General features: G+C 41.9%; 1 protein-coding gene and 2 pseudogenes across 2 annotated transcripts; all 3 read left to right on the top strand.

Annotated features, from left to right (window-relative positions):
- The first annotated feature begins 2,199 nt into the window (after positions 1–2,199).
- LOC133890299 (phosphoenolpyruvate carboxylase 2-like) lies at positions 2,200–6,379 on the top strand (annotated as a pseudogene).
- A 227-nt stretch (positions 6,380–6,606) lies between these two features.
- On the top strand, positions 6,607–7,822 carry LOC133890298 (uncharacterized; annotated as a pseudogene).
- Positions 7,823–8,512: 690 nt separating this feature from the next.
- On the top strand, positions 8,513–14,697 carry LOC133890571 (transmembrane E3 ubiquitin-protein ligase FLY2-like). 2 transcript variants are annotated; one of them, XR_009904074.1, is made up of 15 exons: positions 8,513–8,962; positions 9,560–9,629; positions 10,401–10,528; positions 10,901–11,016; positions 11,153–11,213; positions 11,437–11,500; positions 11,578–11,655; positions 11,795–11,949; positions 12,038–12,097; positions 12,212–12,305; positions 12,938–13,105; positions 13,614–13,942; positions 14,172–14,288; positions 14,362–14,519; positions 14,605–14,697. XR_009904074.1 is itself a non-coding variant. In XM_062331007.1 (14 exons), the coding sequence occupies exons 1-14, from the start codon at positions 8,789–8,791 to the stop codon at positions 14,461–14,463; spliced, it is 1,716 nt and encodes a 571-aa protein (XP_062186991.1). In that variant the 5' UTR covers positions 8,513–8,788; the 3' UTR covers positions 14,464–14,697. The 2 variants fall into 2 exon arrangements, 1 of the variants encoding a protein (XP_062186991.1); XM_062331007.1 differs by having other exon boundaries at positions 14,362–14,697.
- The last annotated feature ends 4,726 nt before the right edge of the window (positions 14,698–19,423 follow it).

The following is a 19,423-nucleotide window of genomic DNA, read 5'->3' as shown; positions in this document are numbered from 1 at the left end:
ATTAAAAAATTACAAATATATATGTTTATTGTGAAATATTACAAATCTAGACACATATCGTTCTTCTTCCAACGGGTGATAGGTTATTGTATAAAGTTGAATACGGTGGCGTCCCACTTATTACTGTCGCTTAGTTGTTTGTTTTCACCTGTGCAAGGAGAGGCTTAGTTGTTTGTTTTCACCCGCGCAAGGGGAGTGGAGAGGAGGGAGAGAAAAATAGCGAAGTCCTATCAGAATATATCTTTGGTGAAGGTAAATATTCTTATTTTAGTAAAAAAATTAATAAACCAGTTAGGTTAGCTATCGTATATAGTTTTGGATATAAGTTAGGTATAAAATCTAGGGTTTACTGATATTAGACTTATGTTTTTAAGTATAGATTTTTATAGTAACGTAGAGCAACTGTTAAACTTAGTGTTTTAGCGATATTTGTAAGTGTTGGATGTAAGTTTTTAAGATAGTTGTAACTATTGGACCTAGTTTTTTAAATAGTTGTATACTTGTTTGACATAGGTTTTGTAGGGATAGTTGTAACCAATGGACCTAGTTTTTAAAGATAGTTGTACTTGTTTAACGTAGGTATTTTAGGATAGTTGTAACCGTTAAATCCAGTTTTTTAGATAGTTGTAATTGTTTGATATAGTTATTTTAGAGATAGTTGTAACTATTGGATCTAATTTTTAGGGATAGTTGTAATTGTTGGACTTAAGTTTTTTTAGATAGCTTTACTGGTATTCGATATTGCTTTTTTACAAAAATGATAGTGGGGAGGTATGGTTGCCAACTACTCAGAGTTGCTTGACCCATGCGCGGATGAGAAGCATTGCTCGTACCCATGGTGAATCCCTCGGTTGGCTTTGACACCTTCCTCAGCTTTGGTGGTACGTAATATGAGATTGGACCCTCCCAACTTGGCGGCGCTCCTCCCGTGGGCACGGAGTTGAGCCAGGAGGACCATGGTTAGCTCCCAACCGCCTTCACGGGCCATCATTCTACCCGACTTGCTCACGTACTCAATGGATCATGTTAAAGCAGGGAGCCATAAGGTGCCACGATCTTTTGAGCATAGGGGATTGTCCCCCAGCGAGGACACATTTAGGGAGTAGTTTATGCACTAAGTTTGTGTGTATCATATATTATGAACATATTATTATGCTATATTACTATCTTACATCCAGTTTATTATCCCGACTTCATTCATCTGTCAATATCGTGACATAGAACTCTAAAAACTTGTTCAGTGCACATGTCAATATCTAAAAAAAGCAATAAGGCGTGTTCCATCCGCCCAACATATTCCTCTACCTCCATCAAATTCCTCTGCCCATTCCGTTCGTCCACCAACGCATGCCGTCCGATCGCTCCTTCACCCGTTCGCCCGCATTGTGCTTACTCTCCCAAACAATGCCCCTGCTCCTTCGCTCTGCTCCCGAAATTTCCGCCCACCCCATACGTCGCCAGCCCAGCCCCTAGCTTCTCCACCCAGACCACTGCTCTCTAGATCCCCCTCGCTGACACCAGATCCCCCTCTCTGCCGCCTCCAGATCCCTCCTCGCTCTGCGCTCGCCTCTCACCCCTCATCTCCTCCCTTTGCTTTGCACTCGCGTCCACCACCATGGCCTCCGCACTCATCACCGTCGGCAAGGGAAGCTTCTTCTCCAACGGCCTCGACATCGGGTGGGGTGGGGATGCTGTTGAAGTTGCCCTGCTCCTCATGCGCACAATTTTCGCACGTGTTCGAGAATGCGCACCCCAACATCCCAAGCTCCCCTCCCCCGCATTCAACGTCGTCCAAGCACGTCAAGTCCTCGGCGGCCACCGGCACCAAGTCTACCTCTGCTAAGAAGAAACCATCCACGCCCACGCTCGCGCCCAAGGAGCGGGAATGGCGTTTCCTCGTGGTGCAGAAGGGCGCGCGGCGAAGGCGCAATGTCGGGAGCGTCAGAGGCGACGGTAGGGGCACGAACAAGATCGACTTCGATAAGTGGCACAAGGCTGTCTGCGAGGCGCTGCGCGTGTCCCAGGAGGAGTTCTTCTGGGAGGAGCACGCCGCGTCCTACAACTACTGATGAGCAATTGCATCAGGAGGAGAAGGCGGTTGAAGAGGATCTGAAAGGTGGCGCCCTCGAGGAGGTGCAGGAGTAGAGTGAGGCGGAATTGGAGAGAAGTAGTAAGGTGAGGGCACTGAGGACGAAAGCAATGGCGATGAGTAGTGTTCCAGATCCCGATGCTGGCCACGCCAAACATCTAGTGCATGCCTTCAACATCCTCCAGGACCTCCATGGCAAGGACCTCCGTGAGATGGTAACGAGAAAACATGAGATCTGATCTCTCTTTCTCCTTTCCTTCCTTCTATCTCGGATCCACCTTGTGTGTCTGGTTGCTGTTCCGGATCAGCGTTTGTACCGGGCTAAATTTGTAGCGGTTTGTGTTTGATTTGATCTTTTTAATGGGAAATTTGGTTAGAATGAGTTAGCTTTGCGTCTTGGAGACTCACTAGATAATTTTTGTGGTAAAGTTGGGAATTCACTTGATTTAACTTTATGTGCCAAATTTAGTTATAGGTGCTCAACTGCTGTTTTTGCTTTTTGAGTGTTGTCCTCCAGGAGTATTTGCATTTGATTTGACTATTTGACGGCACGAGTCAAATTTGTGTTGATCTTGTTTGCCAAGTGGAATTATAAACAAATTTTGATTTGCTTAAACAGGCCATAAACTTTGAAACATTTACTGCTTAGCACCTCAGTTTCGTTGGTCCCCATTGTAGCATCTAGGTCCCTAGGTAAGTGGTAGTGTTTCGGTGATTAATGACAATCATACCATTGTGACTAATGCGTATGTTTTGAAAGAATTCAAATTCTTCAATTCATAATGATTGAATGGTTTTCTTGATCCCTCATGGAATTCTATTGATCGATCAAAGGACTTTTACATCAAGATTAAAGACCTTCTAGTTCTAAGTGTCACAAGGTAATAAATGACACTTAGAGTAGTTATAGATCATTTTTTGTCTTTTGACTGTACTATAAAGGGGGGCTAAGTGTCGTAGCTTGACCTAGTTGAGTCTAGACATAGTTGGATGCACACTTGCAAAAATCTAGCACTAGGTAGCTCAAATAAATCTATGAGTGAGAAATTGAGAAGTTAGAACTCAAAATCGATTGAATTGGATGAGTTCCAGGAAGTTTGTTCTCACCAGATTGTCTGGTGTAAGAAGGATTTTGCTCATCGAACTATTTGTCTTTTTTGAGAAAACTTCAATTGAACTCACCGAATTGTCTGGTGATGGAAGGAACTATAGACCAGAGCATTTAATAGAAGAATTATTTTTTCAGATAAATGTGAAGTTATATGCGCTGGATTGTCTGGTGATCTGAAGGGTTCATACACCGGACCATTTAACAGAAGCTTAGTAGTTTTGGAGAAAATCAGAGTTAACTGACCGTATTGTCCGGTGACTTAAAGGAGTCATCACCGGACTATTTAACAGAAGTTTTGTATTTTTGAGGAAAATAGAGTATAACTCACCGGACTATCCGGTGATGCTATATGGAAGAACACCCGGAGTATTTTGTAACGGCTACACATTGTGTGTCATCTAGAGGCAAGGGAGAGCACTTGAAGTAATTTCTAAGTTCTTAATTGAAGACTAAGGACTCCATTAGTGCTCTAAGAGGAGTAAGTTTGCATCTAGCTATTGTTTTAGGCTTGATTGAGATCAAGTAAACCGATTAGCTTGTTACTTTTGGTGGTTGGCAACACCTAGCCAGTCGTGGAGATTAAAGGTGTTCTCGGTGAGCTCTTAGAGGTCTTGTGGGAGCCCCGTGAAGCTCGCGTACTTGGTTTGATGGAGAAGTGGCAATCACTAGTGAGCACTTGAGTCTCGGTGACTAAGGGGGAGCGACATCCTTGTGTGGATGCTCCAACGAGGATTAGTGGAGAGTGCCAACTATTTAATATCTAGAAAAAAACTCGATGTCCTCTTTCCCTACTCTTATTACATTTCGCATTTTTCTTCTAGCATTTCTTTCATGAAAGTTTCAATTCCACACTTTACTTATGTTTATATGTTTACATGTGTGTTCTTACCTTTCTAGTTTGCTATGTCATCTGGTTGCTTTTTAAGCTAAGGTTGCTTCTTGTTCTAGAAATCGGTAGCTGGTTTAATTTTAAATTAGTGCGCTATTCACCCCATCTAAGGCTATTAGATCCTTTCACCCATGTAGAGTAAGACAAAGGGTGTGGTTAATAATTGCTTGAGAGTGATGATGGATACTGAATTTTGTTTGTTCCATCAAAAATGAATTCATTGACTTAGTTGTGAACTTGCATCCCTTCTGGACACATGAGAAGGACAAAGTTTTATTGTGCCTTTCAGTGATTGGTTGGGTTTTGTTAGATTTTTTGTTTAACTGATTAGAGAGCAAGAACTGTAGTTACATTTTTACTTTGATATGCAAATATGAATTGTTTCTCTCTGTTATATAGGTCCAAGAGTGCTATGAGATAGCTGCCGAGTATGAAAGGAAGCATGACTCACAAAGGCTCGATGGACTTGGCAACATGTTGACGAGCTTGGATCCTGGTGACTCAATCGTCATTTCCAAAGAATTTTCACACATGCTTAACTTGGCCAACTTGGCTGAGGAAGTCCAGATTGCTTATCAGAGGAGAATCAAGCTCAAGAAGGGTGACTTTGCTGATGAGAACTCGGCACTGACTGAATCTGACATCGAGGAAACTTTTAAGAGGCTTGTAGTTGATCTGAAGAAGTCACCAGCAAAGGTGTTTGATGCCCTGAAGAATCAGACTGTTGACTTGGTTTGACTACGCATCCAACATAATCAGTAAGGAGGTCCTTGCTTCAGAAGCACTCGAAGGTAAATCAGAAAACAATGCCTTGAGATATAACATGAATGCATGACATAATTTCTATTCTCTAATTTTCATGCTCCAAATTTGATTATAGGATAAGGAATTGTTTGGTTCAACTGTAGAGGGAGGTAACACAGAGAATCTATATTATGAGAATCTGACTTATGTTTTATATAAGATAGCACCTTCACTATGTTTCAAATTTTTTCAGCTCTCGTTTGTTAAATTGTGCATCGATCTTATCAACATATATATAGCATATCATTTTTTTTAGCCTGAGGCTCAAGATAGTAGTTATTCTGTTCTTGTACACCACCTAACTTTATTGGTACATTAATAATAAGATATGATTTTCCATCCCTTATTTCCAGATTCAAGCAGCCTTTAAAACTGATGAGATCAGAACAACCCAGCCCATTCCCCAAGATGAAATGCGGGCTGGTATGAGTTACTTCCACGAAACGATATGGAAAGTTGTTCCAAAGTTTTTACAGTGTGGATAACTGGATACTGCCTTGAAAAACATTGGAATCAATGAGCGTGTGCTCTATAACAACTCTCTCATTCAGTTCTCTTCTTGGATGGGAGGAGATCGTGATGGTAAGCAAGCGACAACTTTATATTGTTCTCCTGCGATTGTATTGCCTGTTCCATTCTAACACTTGTAACCAATTTAGGAAATCCGAGAGTGACACCAGAGGTTACAAGGGATGTCTGCTTGCTCGTCAGAATGATGGCTGCAAATCTGTATTGCTCACAGATCTAGGATCTCATGTTTGAGGTAGAAATGACTTAATTTCTTCTTTTATCTCTTGTTACACTTACATGAACTAACAAGCATTGCATTATGAAAATGTTGTGCAAATTCTCGCAGTTATCTATGTGGCGATGCAATGATGAGCTTCGTGCGCAAGCAGATAAGTTACATCGCTCCACAAAGAAAGATGCAAAGCGCTATATAGGTAAGTGTCGATTAAGGATTCTAAAACTGTTTGCCATTTACAATTTTTTCATAAATATCGAATTTTGGTTGGCTTTCCGCATAACCAACACAGTATTATGATATTAAACATTGTTTCCTTCTGTACCATAGAGTTCTGGAGGAAGGTACCTCCAAGTGAGCCATATCGGGTTACTATCGGTGATGTAAGGGACGAGCTTTACAATACTCGTGAGCAGGCATGCAAGTTATTATCCAGTGGATATTCTGACATTCCTGAGGAATATACTCTTACCAATGTTGAGCATGTCAATTTTGGACTGTATAACTTACCGTGTGTTTATTTCTTTATTACTTTTTCGATTGATCATTTATCTGAACAACTGTCTTCTCTTGCAGTTCTTAGAGCCTCTGGAGCTATGCTATAGGTCCCTCTGTGCTTGTGGTGACCGTGTAATTGTTGACGGAAGCCTTCTGGACTTCTTGAGCCAAGTCTCTACCTTTGGCCTGTGCCTTGTGAGGCTTGACATTAGTCAAGAATCCCGGTGTCGGTGGTGGTGGTAGTGACGGTGTAGCTATCGGCGGTAGCGGTTGGGAGCTCGTGAAGAAGAAGAGGGGGAGGCCGAGGAAGTACGGCCCGGACGGCAACGGTGGGGAGCTCGTGGGGAACTACCACAACCCAAAAAGGCATTGCCGTCTCGCCGAAGACATAGGGTGGCGCCGCCTCCTGTGCCTTTCGTCTCCATCTCACCCTAAGGCCCTTCGCCTCCGTAAGATTCCAAGCCGCGGCGATGGCAAAGACAGTGACATCGATGACATTGGATATCGCTGAGATCTCCTTCTCTGATCTAACCCTTCTCTTATTGGCGAAGACACTGGATGACGACGACCGCCGTCGCTGTGTCCTAGCCACCGTGAGCACCGAGCTCGGTCGAGGTGGGTCGGGGTTGTTGGCCATCGCTGGCGCTCCACACGCAGTCGCCCTCCAGCAGCGGCTCATCCCCTTGGCTCGGTGCCTCGCCCTCACGGACCATCCCACCCGTGCCCAACTCAAGGTACACCGTCTACCCTCCCTATCGTCTGTCTTCTTCTCCCTTCTGTGCCTCTAATCCTCTTCCCTACTCTGGAAATTGCAATGCGCCTCTGGATTGATTTGTTTCCATGGGTAATTTCAGAAGCATGCTTTGGGCAGTGACGTGCCTCTGAAGAAGCTCAATCGGTCTGTCTCCTCATTCGCGCAGCTCCTAAGGCATTCAGGTAAACTCCACCTACTACCATCAATGAACAACAACAATCAACAATGGGTTTGTTTGTCCTGAGAAGGCACAAGCTGTTGATGGATTTGAGGAGCCTAAGGGTGATAATGGTATTGAAAATCTTGGTGAGCTCGTTAAGGAGCTGGGTTTGTACATGATGGAGCTTGGGATTTTGGTTGCGACACTGTTATCGGTGGAGGCCAGTTAGAGCAGAGCATTTGTTACTTCGGGACTGCAAAGGCAAGGCTCATGCAGTACCACTCTGACTTTGATAACATTGTTAGCAAGGAGAGCAGCACAAAGTGAAAAGGTTTGGTAAATAAAGTGGCAACAAAACCTTATCAGTCATGTTTTCAAAGCAGGTCTAGATCACCACACCCGTCTTGCCTTGAGTCAGAAGATGAGACCACGACAAAAGTAGAAAATGGTTCCAAGGCTATCTCGACTCAGGATTAGGGTGGCGCGATTTCCCTCTTGAACTTATGGCACGAGTGGCACTATGACTATGAAATCTTCATTGTTCTAACGACACCATTGTTCTCGTGTGTCTCCGTTGGAGAAGAATGTTTAATCAGCCAGGAGTGAGTGCCATTCTCCTGATGGGCAAACACACTTGCAGTTATGTGGCATTTTCCTTCTAGAACAAGCTAAAAACATTGCGTTGCTTGCTCTTTCCAGCAATATGTTGAACACGATAAGAATTTATGATGTCAGCCTTCCTATGTTCTCTATGCCATCACTGGATATTTAGTATACATCTATTCAACATATTGCTGAATTAATGAGTATAGGACATATAGCATAATGCTCAGAGGATAATATTACAAGTTCAGGCGAATATTTATTAAGTTGAATAAGAATTCATGAATCAAATATTTTCTGGTTGTTTATAATTGTAGTGACAAACTGCTACATATTTTGACGTTTCTTGAGCCTACTGTTTGTATTGGACTCCAGACTATCTAATGGACTTTTATGCACCGAATCATCTTTTTTCTCTTCAGGATGTCGCGTCAAAAATAATTGTGGTTGGGAATAAATATGCAAGCCATGATGAACTTGTGAACTACGGCATGCTCCAGTTCCGTTTGTCGGTCGTGACAATTATGCAGATTTTTGTTTAACAAATTTTTAATGCCCGTTGCAACGTATAGACAGAAAACTAGTGTAAAAAAACAGTCAATTCTAATAATATATTTACTTGTCGTTCTTTTAACAGGTGATATAGGTTAATTTTGCAATATTTCAAAATAGACACATATATTTGTAATTTTTGATTTAAAAAATATTGAAAAAATTCTGAGCCTGGCGCCGCCGATGACAGGTAGCCCCAGCTCCAGGCAGAGTTGCTCACCTTCTCTGACAGGTGGGCCCCACTCCAGCCCGCCCGCCGCCCCCATTACCAACCACCCCACCACACGGAACCCCCCCCCCCCCCGCCCAACCCGCAATCGTCGCGTTGCTTCGCGTCCGCCGAAACAAAAGTCGCCGTCCTCCCTCCCCCTCCGCCGTCACCTCCAACCCCTGCCCGTTTGACCCCATCCCCGTTTGCCCATTCCCCTCTCCGCCGCGTCTTAGGTTTAGCTCCCCATAACCGAACTCCCCCGCCAACCACCCCCGCGCTGCCCGGAGCAGTTGCTCGCCGCTCGCCGCGGGTCCGCATGGTGGCCTCCGCGTCGGCGTAAGGCGCGCGCGCGGTATATATATCGGAGGATAGATGGGGCGCGCCGCCGCCGTTGGCGGCGCCGTGATGAGAGCCGCTGTGGTGGGTCTCGTGGCGGTCGGCATCGCCCTGGCTCTGGCCCCGCCGCTGGCGGCGGCGCTGCGGCCGCTCAGGGAGCACGTCACGGCCACCGGAGCCGCCGCCTCTGCCGGCTCGTGGGCCGATGAGGTGAGAATGGTGCTGCTGGACTTGGATTGGTGGGCTTGGAAGTTATTTCCCCACCCTTTTTTTACCACGGGACAAGGGGGTTTAGGTGAATTGGCAGCTTAGGATTGAGCAATCGAAGTGAAGGAGACCAGGAAGATGTTCGGTTTCGACTTAATTTGGTTGCCGCGGGTGTCATTTTGCGGAATTATACTAGAGGTTGTTCCAGCTGCACTTCGATGATAACGAAGAAGTACTGGTTTTTTAGTTTGACGCAGTAATGGCAAAAGTATAGATTTGGGGTCAAATAATCAAATTAGGTTTATCTAATTTCGATAGTGATTTCAATTGGATATGCCGTGTCTTCAGTACTGTACGAATTAACCCAAGCCCTTGTAAGAGTCTAGGTGTACCCAAGTTCTAGTGAAATTTCTTCTTTTTAATGACGAACAAGAGTTAGTTGAATGCCAGCTTTGATTGGTTTTCTTTCATTTATCATGGCAGGGACGTTAGCTGATTATTGTCGTGATATTACTAGTACCATCTGTTTCTCTGTAACTATTAACTCTACTGGTATGTGTGCAACTGAGCTGGTTGCTCGTGATCTGTTTGTTTGTGCAGCATGCCTTCTTCAAGAGGGATGAGAACGATATAAGCCCATATTCATGGAATATTACAGGAACATATAAAGGTAACTTCTGTTTTTTTTTTTCCATATTTTTTGCAATGGTTATACAATACTTGTGTTTGACTTGTTTTATCAGAAAGTTTTTGACCTAGCATCATATGCTGTAGTATTAGCCTGTCTTTCCCTTTCTCTTAAAATTACTTCAGTATCAACTACCTTGTATTTCCACTGCATACATTAGGATGACAATCTGCCTTCAGGTTTCCAAATATTAGATACGTCATGTTGGCTAGCAGACAACTAGTCATATATATTATTTAAGGCATAGGAGGATGTCCCTTAATTCCTGGAGTTCATTATGTTGCAGTCTTCCAAATTTTAGGATCTGAGAAGTTTTTTCTTTTGGCATTACCAATTTATTCTTAATCAACCAAAGGGTAAGTTTTTTATTCATTTGGGCCATTCCATACGATTCACTGGTTTTATATCTTCTTTTTTAATAGCATTGTCCCGTATTCGAAATTGTGGCATCTCCTTACAGTTTTTTCTATTGCTTGTTTTCTCTCAATGTTGTTTAGTAGACTTCCTTGTGCCTAGTGCGTTTCTCATGTTTGCATATAACACTACCGAGAGTCTAGAGCTGTCTTGGTTGTTAGAATGTTAGGGTCAATTTGTGGTTGCTGTGTTGTGTAGTGATGCATTGTGGAATCATTACTCATGGGAATCTTTACCATCCATCCCCCTCCTCTGAATATGTATTGATCACTACTGCTTAGTGCTTACTTGTCAGTATTGGTGCAATTTGTGTAATAACATCACCATTTTATGGTTCAGGGAGCTGGGGCTTTACTGGTGCCACAAATGGTTCGTCTAGGTTTCTTGAGTTTGTGAAATCTAATGGTGATTTGGTTTTGGAATTGTTGAGCACTCCAACAAAGATAAGCGGGGTACATTACGTTCAGGTAAATCAAGCTCTTTCGTTTTGACTATGTTACATTTGAAAAAAAATTACCACACACACCAAGTGCCACCTATACAGCTATACCTTCCAATTATTTAAAATTTTATCATTCCAGTTTAGCCTTAGAGGAAATAAACCAGACAATTGTTCCATGAATCATGACCAACCCGAGTTAACTATATAACCATGATGTTATTGCAAGTGTGGTCCTTTTTATGCAGGTTGTTCCAGTTTAGCCTTAAGAGTAAATAAATTACACTTTTTTTCGTGACCAACCTGGGTTAATTATAATCATATATTTTCTTGCAAGTGGCAAGCCTACCCTTTTCCTCTGCATGCTCTACTGATTGCTTTGCTTACCATGGGATGACAGGGATCAATTACATTCCATGATGTTATTGACAACACCCATGATCATGGAGTTGCTCAAATAAGGTTAGAAGGAGTGTATATCTGGCCTTTTAGACAGCTTCGAATGGTAGCAAACAGGTAACTGTCTTATACTCTTTCTTTGTAACTGAGGGTCCGTTTGCATCTCTTTCATGTACCATCTCTTGTTAAATGCAAGTATTTTGTACATCCTCTTGCCATATGACCTAGTAGAATTTTGTTTATCTTTTTTTAGTGGCGCAGATGGTGAGCCACTTCAAGAAGAGGATTACTTTTTGTCGAATCCGTACCATTTGGTAAGCACATGCTTGACTTATTTTTTCCGTTGATTAGTACATGGATATTATTTCATCATTTATCCTACAGGATCCTATTTTGCTTCCTGAGCTTTCACAAGCCTTCTGCTATGCAGCATTCCTTTGTATTAGTTGTCTTCAGATGTGCATATACCCGGAAGATTCCTCTTAAAACAATGAACATGCTTAAGAAATATACTTTTACCTGCTTGATGTGTAACAGCTGCGGATTTTCTCTTCTCAAGTGTTCCAAGAATCTTCTGAAGAGAAGAACCAGAGGAAAAATTGTAAGTCTCAATTTGTACACTGAATGCTACTTACTGCCTGATGCAATTTTGATGTGTTTTAATTTCTTCCTGATCAGCTCTCACATACGACATGGAGAAACACTGTAACACAGAAATAGCTGCTAAGGTGGTTCGTGTGTCATCTAACCTGAATGGTACAGAATTTCATTTGCTTAATGTTCAATTTATTGTGATCATAATCTACGTGTACATATACTAAGCTTTCAATTGGTAATTCTTTCCCTTTCAGTAACATATGCTAACTGCTTTTGTAAATATTTTTTGTTTAACTAGGAGAGCATGAGAAGTACCGGTTGGAGGGTTTGATGGACAGTCCAGCTGTCGAAGATGATGGGGAGTGCTTCCCCCCTATCTTATTGAATGCAACATCTTTGAACGTTGAAGTTTATTACAACAAAGCAGTCAACTACACACTGATGGTCACTTTTGTATCCTCTGTGACTTTGGCTTTCTTTCTTTTGATTTTGTCTTTATTGGTCTGTCTACTCTGTGAATTCTTTAACTGGAGCATTCTAGATCTCTTTCCTCCAAGTTTTGCTGCTGATTAGACAAATGGAGCATAGCAACACTCAATCCGTAAGCATTTTTTTCCCTTTGAGAAGCATTTATGTTTTGAACAAAAATAAAACCTCTTCCTTTACATGTCTTCCAAGCTCCCATTTGTTTGATGTGCATCTATATTACTTACAGGGAGCTGCGAAGGTTTCTATTTTAATGATTGGCCAACAAGCTATCATGGATGCATATCTTTGTCTTCTTCATCTGACCGCTGGGATATTGGTTGGTGAGTCTTATGACTTGCCTAATTTGTTTGCACTTTTTCTCGGGTTATTCCGTTCTGACATCTGCTAATGCTTCTATGTCTTTCTTTTAATGGTAAACTAAAATGTGGCCTATTAGGGTTTCATGATTTTTTTTTGCGAGGTTGTGGACTGTATTTGTTTTTTTTGCAATATTCAGTTCCCTTTTGGGCATTTTGTGTTTAGCCGATAGCATCCTGTTTGGATAGCACCGCAATATAAGGGAAACCTGAGCCAAAGGCAAAAGGTGTGCATATTATGGTTATACGCTACATGCTTATTTGAGATTGTGGGAAGTGATTTACACATTAGCTCGCTCAAACTCATATCCAACAAGCAACACAAATACCTGCCAAACTGCCTACCATCAATGAAGTACCATTATTACCTCCAGAGTGCTATGTGATAATGATGCTGAGATATATGAAAATCAGCCTCCAGTGCTATTAATCATAATATTAACTAATGGACATTTCTTTCACCACTTCCTATTCTGATTATAAAACTCAACTGTATGAACACCATTTTATTTTCTCGTTTCTGTCAATGTCGCTGCCCTGTTAATTTTATAATTTTGTATTGGCTTACGGTTTTTTACATGTTTAACTTTATACAGAGTCTCTCTTTAATGCCTTTGCTACGGCTGCCTTCTTCAAGTTTGTCGTATTTTCTATTTTTGAAATGAGGTACCTCCTTGCTATATGGAAAGCAAGTAGACCGTTGAACAGTGGAGAAGGTTGGGAAATAATGAGGCGAGAGCTGTCTGTTCTTTACAGCCGCTTTTGTAAGTACTACTACATTCATCTGATTTCTTCACACTTCCTTAAGGATCACGCCAATAGGTCAATCAATTCCAACCAACATAGATTGCGTGGTGCATGCAGTGCAGGGGCATGCTTCTTCTTGTCAGCTATTTGCTGCTATTAGAACTTACATGCACACTCAATCTGGGGTTCGAGAAGTGTAACATAAAGATACTGGGACTAATGCTGACCATTGGCCTGTTAGCTGGTTCTTGTATATAACTTACCTTTGTTGCCCCATGCAACCTGCTGCATGTAATAGCGAGTGAGATGGCACCCCATATGTAAATTGGTAGGCGAAGTACCTGTTGTGCTATTAATGGAAGCCTGGAGTGATATTCACTCTATAGGAGCCCTTAGAATGATCATTTCCTTTGTTAACTTGAAGCAACATATATTTCCACAGTAGCACGTCTCCACCTACTTATATCAGCGTTTAACTTTTCTTTTGCCAACTTGATATTCTTCAATTTGCTTTGTGTTCTGCAGATGGCATTCTTTTGGGAGGAATCCTTCTCATGTATGAGTTGCACAATTTCTTACGCCCACTTCTTATCCTGATGTACTCCTTTTGGGTACCTCAAATTGTCACAAATGTCATCCGGGATACAAGAAAACCTCTGCACCCGCAGTATATTTTAGGCATGACCATTTCCCGCCTTGCTATTCCACTGTATATATTTGGTTGCCCTAGTAACTTCATGCGCATTGAGCCCGACAAGAAATGGTGCATAGCTTTCACAGTATTCATGGGTATCCAAGCAGCTGTGCTTCTGCTTCAGCACTATCTTGGTTCTCGCTGCTTTATTCCTCGCCAGGTAATAACCATGCCATTTTACCATAACACATGCATTCTGTTCTGTTGCATCCTAGATGCATTTTAGTTGCCACTCATGCAGCTAATTCTGTTCCTCAAAAGATATTTTAGTTGCCACTCTAGATGTGTTTTACTGTCGAGTTGTTCCTTTATGACATTGACAGTTTGTTTCTAACAGTATCAGTTTTTACTAACTTTATTTATTATGTCCACTGTCTATTAATTTTCAGATCCTGCCTGAGAAATACTGCTACCACAGGAAGGTAGAGGATAACACAAATCAGCCCATTGATTGTGTTATTTGCATGACTACGATTGATCTTACCCAAAGAACAAGTGAATACATGGTAATTGTGAAATATTTGTGGCATTTGACGCCGGAGAGCTATTTTTGAGCACTCACTATCCCTACTTCTGCAGGTGGCACCTTGTGAGCATATATTCCACTCAGGCTGCTTACAACGATGGATGGACATCAAGATGGAGTGCCCAACTTGCAGGCGCCCCCTACCGCCGGCTTAGATGAGCATTGCTTTGTACCATAACACATAACAAGTAGTTAGCTCAGCTTACACAAGGTATTACGACATTCTGTACCTTTTCCCAGAAAAGCTAGTTTCTGTATCATCAAATTTGCTGTTTCTCTGTTCCTTGTATGTTTAGGTGGGATTTGATGTGCAATAAGACAAGGCAGCAACCATGCGAGTGTATAAAAGTTCTATGTTATCAATTTCAAGAGGTCTTGTGTTGTACAAACTATTGTACAAAGCATCCCACGGATAAATCTGTACCAGTATTTCACTCCTGCCTTTTGGTCTGAGCGTTGTACAGAGGGTGTTAACATTGTGGAAGTGACAGAGTTCCAGATGTGATACACTGCCCTGTGAACAGCAGCAGCTGGTGCTGCCTGATGTGGCGGATATTCTGAGCAGCTCCTGTTTCTGGCTGGGAGTAACGCTGCTGGCGCCAGGCAAATCTTGTGTTCGTCCTTGCTGACGTTTGGTTCGAGATGTGCATAAAGGCAGTTCAGCAGTTGGTTACTGATTTTTCCCTGAAGCTTTATCTAGCGGTAGGGTTGGATGAGATGTTGGGACGAATCGAATTTCTCGTATGATCCTACGAGCCGTGTGCTTGCTCATTTGTCGTGATCTGCTTCCGCCAGCAGGAACTCGCGCATCTCGTCCCATGTTCACTCTTTCGAGTGCCTTGCTGCACTTGCACCCTGTAGAGTTGTCGATTTGCATCAATGGCTCTTTTGCTGACGGTACTAAATTTGGCACTAAATCTGCAGTTATCAGATCTTCATTTTTGCTATAGTCCATTTCTCCTACTCGTTGCACCCCTGGGTTGGATCCGCGGAATTTACGCAGTTCTGTACTTAGAACAAGAACAGAATAGGTATATGTATAGGGGAGAAAGTGAAGATTGTTGCAAAGGCCAAAGTATATCTAATGCTGCCGCCGAATTACAAAATGAATCTAAGCCCTCGTACTCCCATGAGTCATCAATATTAAGAAATACTCAGGTACGCACACTTTACAAGATTCAAAGTTCTTAATCTTTGACCAACAGTTAGTTCAATAGTATGTAGATTTTTAATCATATATTTTTTGGAATGTGAAATGTATTACTCCCTCTTTTGTCATTTTAGCCTTTACCATATAGAATAAGGTAGCAATCAAATTCTTTTATCTATAACATATTTTTCCCTCTCAATTTCTCTCATATTCAATCAATAATACCTAATGTGTAAATCCATCACACCCATTCTATTAAAACTCAACTTTTTAATAGCTTTTAATATTGGCTCTTTAGTAAAATACTACATTGAAAACCGAAACCAACATCTATTTGAGAATAAAACTATGTTTTTAAAACGATATCTATTTAAGAACGGAGGGAGTATAAGAGAAATTTATGATTAAAGCCTAGTCCTTAGACCACACAGATTCAAACCACACACTATATTTAAAATGGAGAGAGTAGTTTGTTAAATAGGCTATGTATCATAAAATGTCATATTAAACAGCTTAGCTACTTTACAATATTAGGGTAGGTTTTCAGAGCTCTGAGAGTAAGATAGTGTTTGGTTGGTTGTATAAATTAGTATAAGTATGAGCTCATCCATAATCTAAGTATGTACCGGTGTTTGGTTTGTTAAATTATACTATTATTTGCATTAGATCATATACCGAGTAGTGCGGCAAATTTGGTTGAACCACACTGTCTAGGATCAAACTTACTCAAGGCCGAGCCGTTCCAGTCACCTGCTTGTGTCCGTCGCTCTCCTTTTCCTCACTCACCGCCCGGCTTGCAGGCCACCACCGCTACCCGGAAAGACGTCGCTGCCCTCATAGAACCACGGTGCCACCACATAAGGAGATGCTTTCGCCACCGCAGAACCACGCCCAGTGGTGGATCCACCATCAGGGCGAGATCGGGAGGCCGCCCGTGTTGTAGACGCCTAGATTCACCCCTGTGGCACGCTGTCGGACTACTCAATCCAATTCTCCAAGATTCGTGCCAGCCACCAGGATGCAACGCACTAGCGCAGGAAGGCGCTCTCCTAGTCCAACTTTGTTGGTGGCGGGGAAGACCGATAGCGCTCCCCGGCGGCCAATAGTGGCAGCGACAGCAAGGAAGACACTCTCTTGGTCCAGCTTTGTCGACGGCAGGGAAGAAGAACAACGCTCCCCGGCGATTGGCGGCGGCGGCGACAACAAGGACTGCGGAAGACGCCGACACCACCACTAGGCGCAGCACAACGATGCCATTGAGGCACACCATCTGCTATGGCCTGGCCGCATAGTTCCCAAGGTCAGCTGACATACATCACCTTTTCAATCGTAGCTCTGAACTTGTGGTATCACAAATGGATTAGAAATGTTGAGCTCTGCTCTGCTTTTTCTGTACTCTTTGCTGAAATTTGCTGACTAGAGGAGGATAACATCGGCTCCTGTAAGTTTGTGCTAAGGATGATAACCATTGTTGTTGTAATGCCGCAGTATCTACGTAACCGGAGGTCACCATCTAATACCTCAATCCTATTAAGATGGATGAAATAATAATGATATACTTTAGAGGGGAGTGAATATACATTTTAAAAACTTCATCCCTTTTTCGATAGTTGATCTAAACTTGCAGCGAAATTCAATTAACAGATTTTTCATAAGAGAAAAAATTAACTATGTTAGACTCAACTAGTGCACAATTACGCTACAACAAATGTGAAAAATTACAATCCTATGATTAAAAAGATAATTCAAATCTAACTAGATATGCAATTAAGCATAGAAGTTGATCAGAAGTTCCGATTCAACCAATCGAAAATTCTAATACAAGCCAATTGGAAGTTCCGAACCTACAAATCAGATATTCTAATACACGTAAAAACAGCTACATTGAATATTATAAAATTGATTCAAGGCACATACATATAAGCATACAAGCAATTAAATAAATATAATTCACAAGAGTAGAGAGATACAGAGACAAATGATTTGTTACCAAAATTCGGATATCTACCGATATCCTATATCTCTGTTGAGAAAGTTTAGTCGCACTTGAGTCGGATCTCTTTCAACTCTTTTCCTCCCGAGCTTTCACAATACACTCATCGTCTTTACTATGGCCAACTCTTCCTTCACTCTGGAGATGGTGAGTTTTGCTACTACTACCGAGCCTCATCACAATCTTCACTTGACGAGATCATCGACAATCCACCATCAAGCCATCTAGGAGACGATGGTCTCCAAGAGTAACAAACTCCTGGATGCACTCTTCACACTAAGCCAAGTGCTTAACACACGCAACCAATGCACCAATCGTGGGCAACCAAAGCACCACACCTCTCTCTCTACTCTCCAAGCCACATAGCCTTTGGAAATCACAGAGCAAACTTAAGAGAGAATGGGAGAGCACAGACAAATATGGAACACAAAGTTCACACACCTCTCAATCCAAGGTGGACCACAAAGTTCTAACACCTCTCTAGCTCTTGCTAGCACCAGCACAACAAGCTCTCACACCTACACAAGGTTTTGGCTAGCCTCCTCTCCGCAAGGAGGGCAAGGGGTATTTATACCCCAACTCTTAAAACTAGCCATTGAACAGATTCTACATTGATCAGAACGTCTGATCCTTCAAATCCCAATGGTCAGATCTGAGACATAGAGCATACCCATACCTGCTAAAAAGCACACATAGAAACTTCGGATGTATGGATCGAAACATCCGATCCAAAACTAACTCGGACCCGAGAACACCATGTTTCTGAAAATCGGAGGTTCTGACACATCAGAACTTCTGATCTACACATTGGAACTTTCGGTTCTCACATCGGAACTTCCTATCAGCATAATAGACACTCTGAAAAACATCGATAACTTTTTAACCTGACGTCCGATTTCGGTGATCTTAGACTCTACAGAAAGCTTATTCAAAGAGCTACACATCTCAACTGTTTTCCGGATCTCAAACACATTGGATCAAGCATAGGAGCATTCTAAAAACTGATTCGAACAATTCTACCAATTTTACTAAGCTTAATCACTCAGGATTAAACTAGATGCCACATGCCACACCAAACGTCAATCTTCAGCTAGGCTTGTCCAAAACTAGATGCCACATGCTACATTCTGAAAACTGATTCGAACATATCATCCGAGTTCCAATGTTCTTCTAGACTTGTCATCAACTCTTCACTTGAGCTTGATGACGCATCTTCTCTTCTCATCTCGATCCTCTCTTAGTCTTCCGAAAGCTTGATGAAATTCACTTGATTGCTTTTCATTCACCGAGCATGGAATACTTCTCTTTTCATATCATCTTCATTTGGTTCACCACCAAGACATGAACCGCAAGTATCAGGCACACAAATTATCCATTAAACTTGTCTTGATCTTGCTATTCCAACTCGGCATATTGAATATCTCAATTTAATTATTGCCTTTATATGGAACCTAACCCACTCACACTCAAGCACATAGCAATTTGGTTAGTCCATAAAAGCTCAATTGACAATCTCATACCTTTAGTCACTTAATCTCTATAAGTGACTTAGCATTCACGCTTATTGTCAATCTTCTTGAACTTCTCATTTATCTCAATTCAATATTTACCTTCATATAGAACCTAATCCACTCACACTCAAGTACATAGTAATTTGGTTAGTTCATAAAAGCTCAATTGATAATCTCATACCTTTAGTCACTTAATGTCCATAAGTGACTTAGTCTTCACGCTTATCATCAATCTTCTTGAGCTTCTACTTCATCTCATGTGTATCACATAGAGCTCAATGACTTCGATGTAATTCTTTAATCTCATATCATTCCAATGAATCCATGCATTATCACTTATGCATCTCCAATGGAACAAACTACTAATAATTGTCAATATAATTGTTAGTCCACATGTATTTTCACCACTACGCAAGCATCACCTAGCTAGAGCTTTATCACTTATGTATCTCCGATGGAAC

Source organism: Phragmites australis, chromosome 14, assembly GCF_958298935.1.
Source record: "Phragmites australis chromosome 14, lpPhrAust1.1, whole genome shotgun sequence".
NCBI lineage: Eukaryota > Viridiplantae > Streptophyta > Magnoliopsida > Poales > Poaceae > Phragmites > Phragmites australis.
This window is presented reverse-complemented; position numbering and strand designations above follow the sequence as displayed.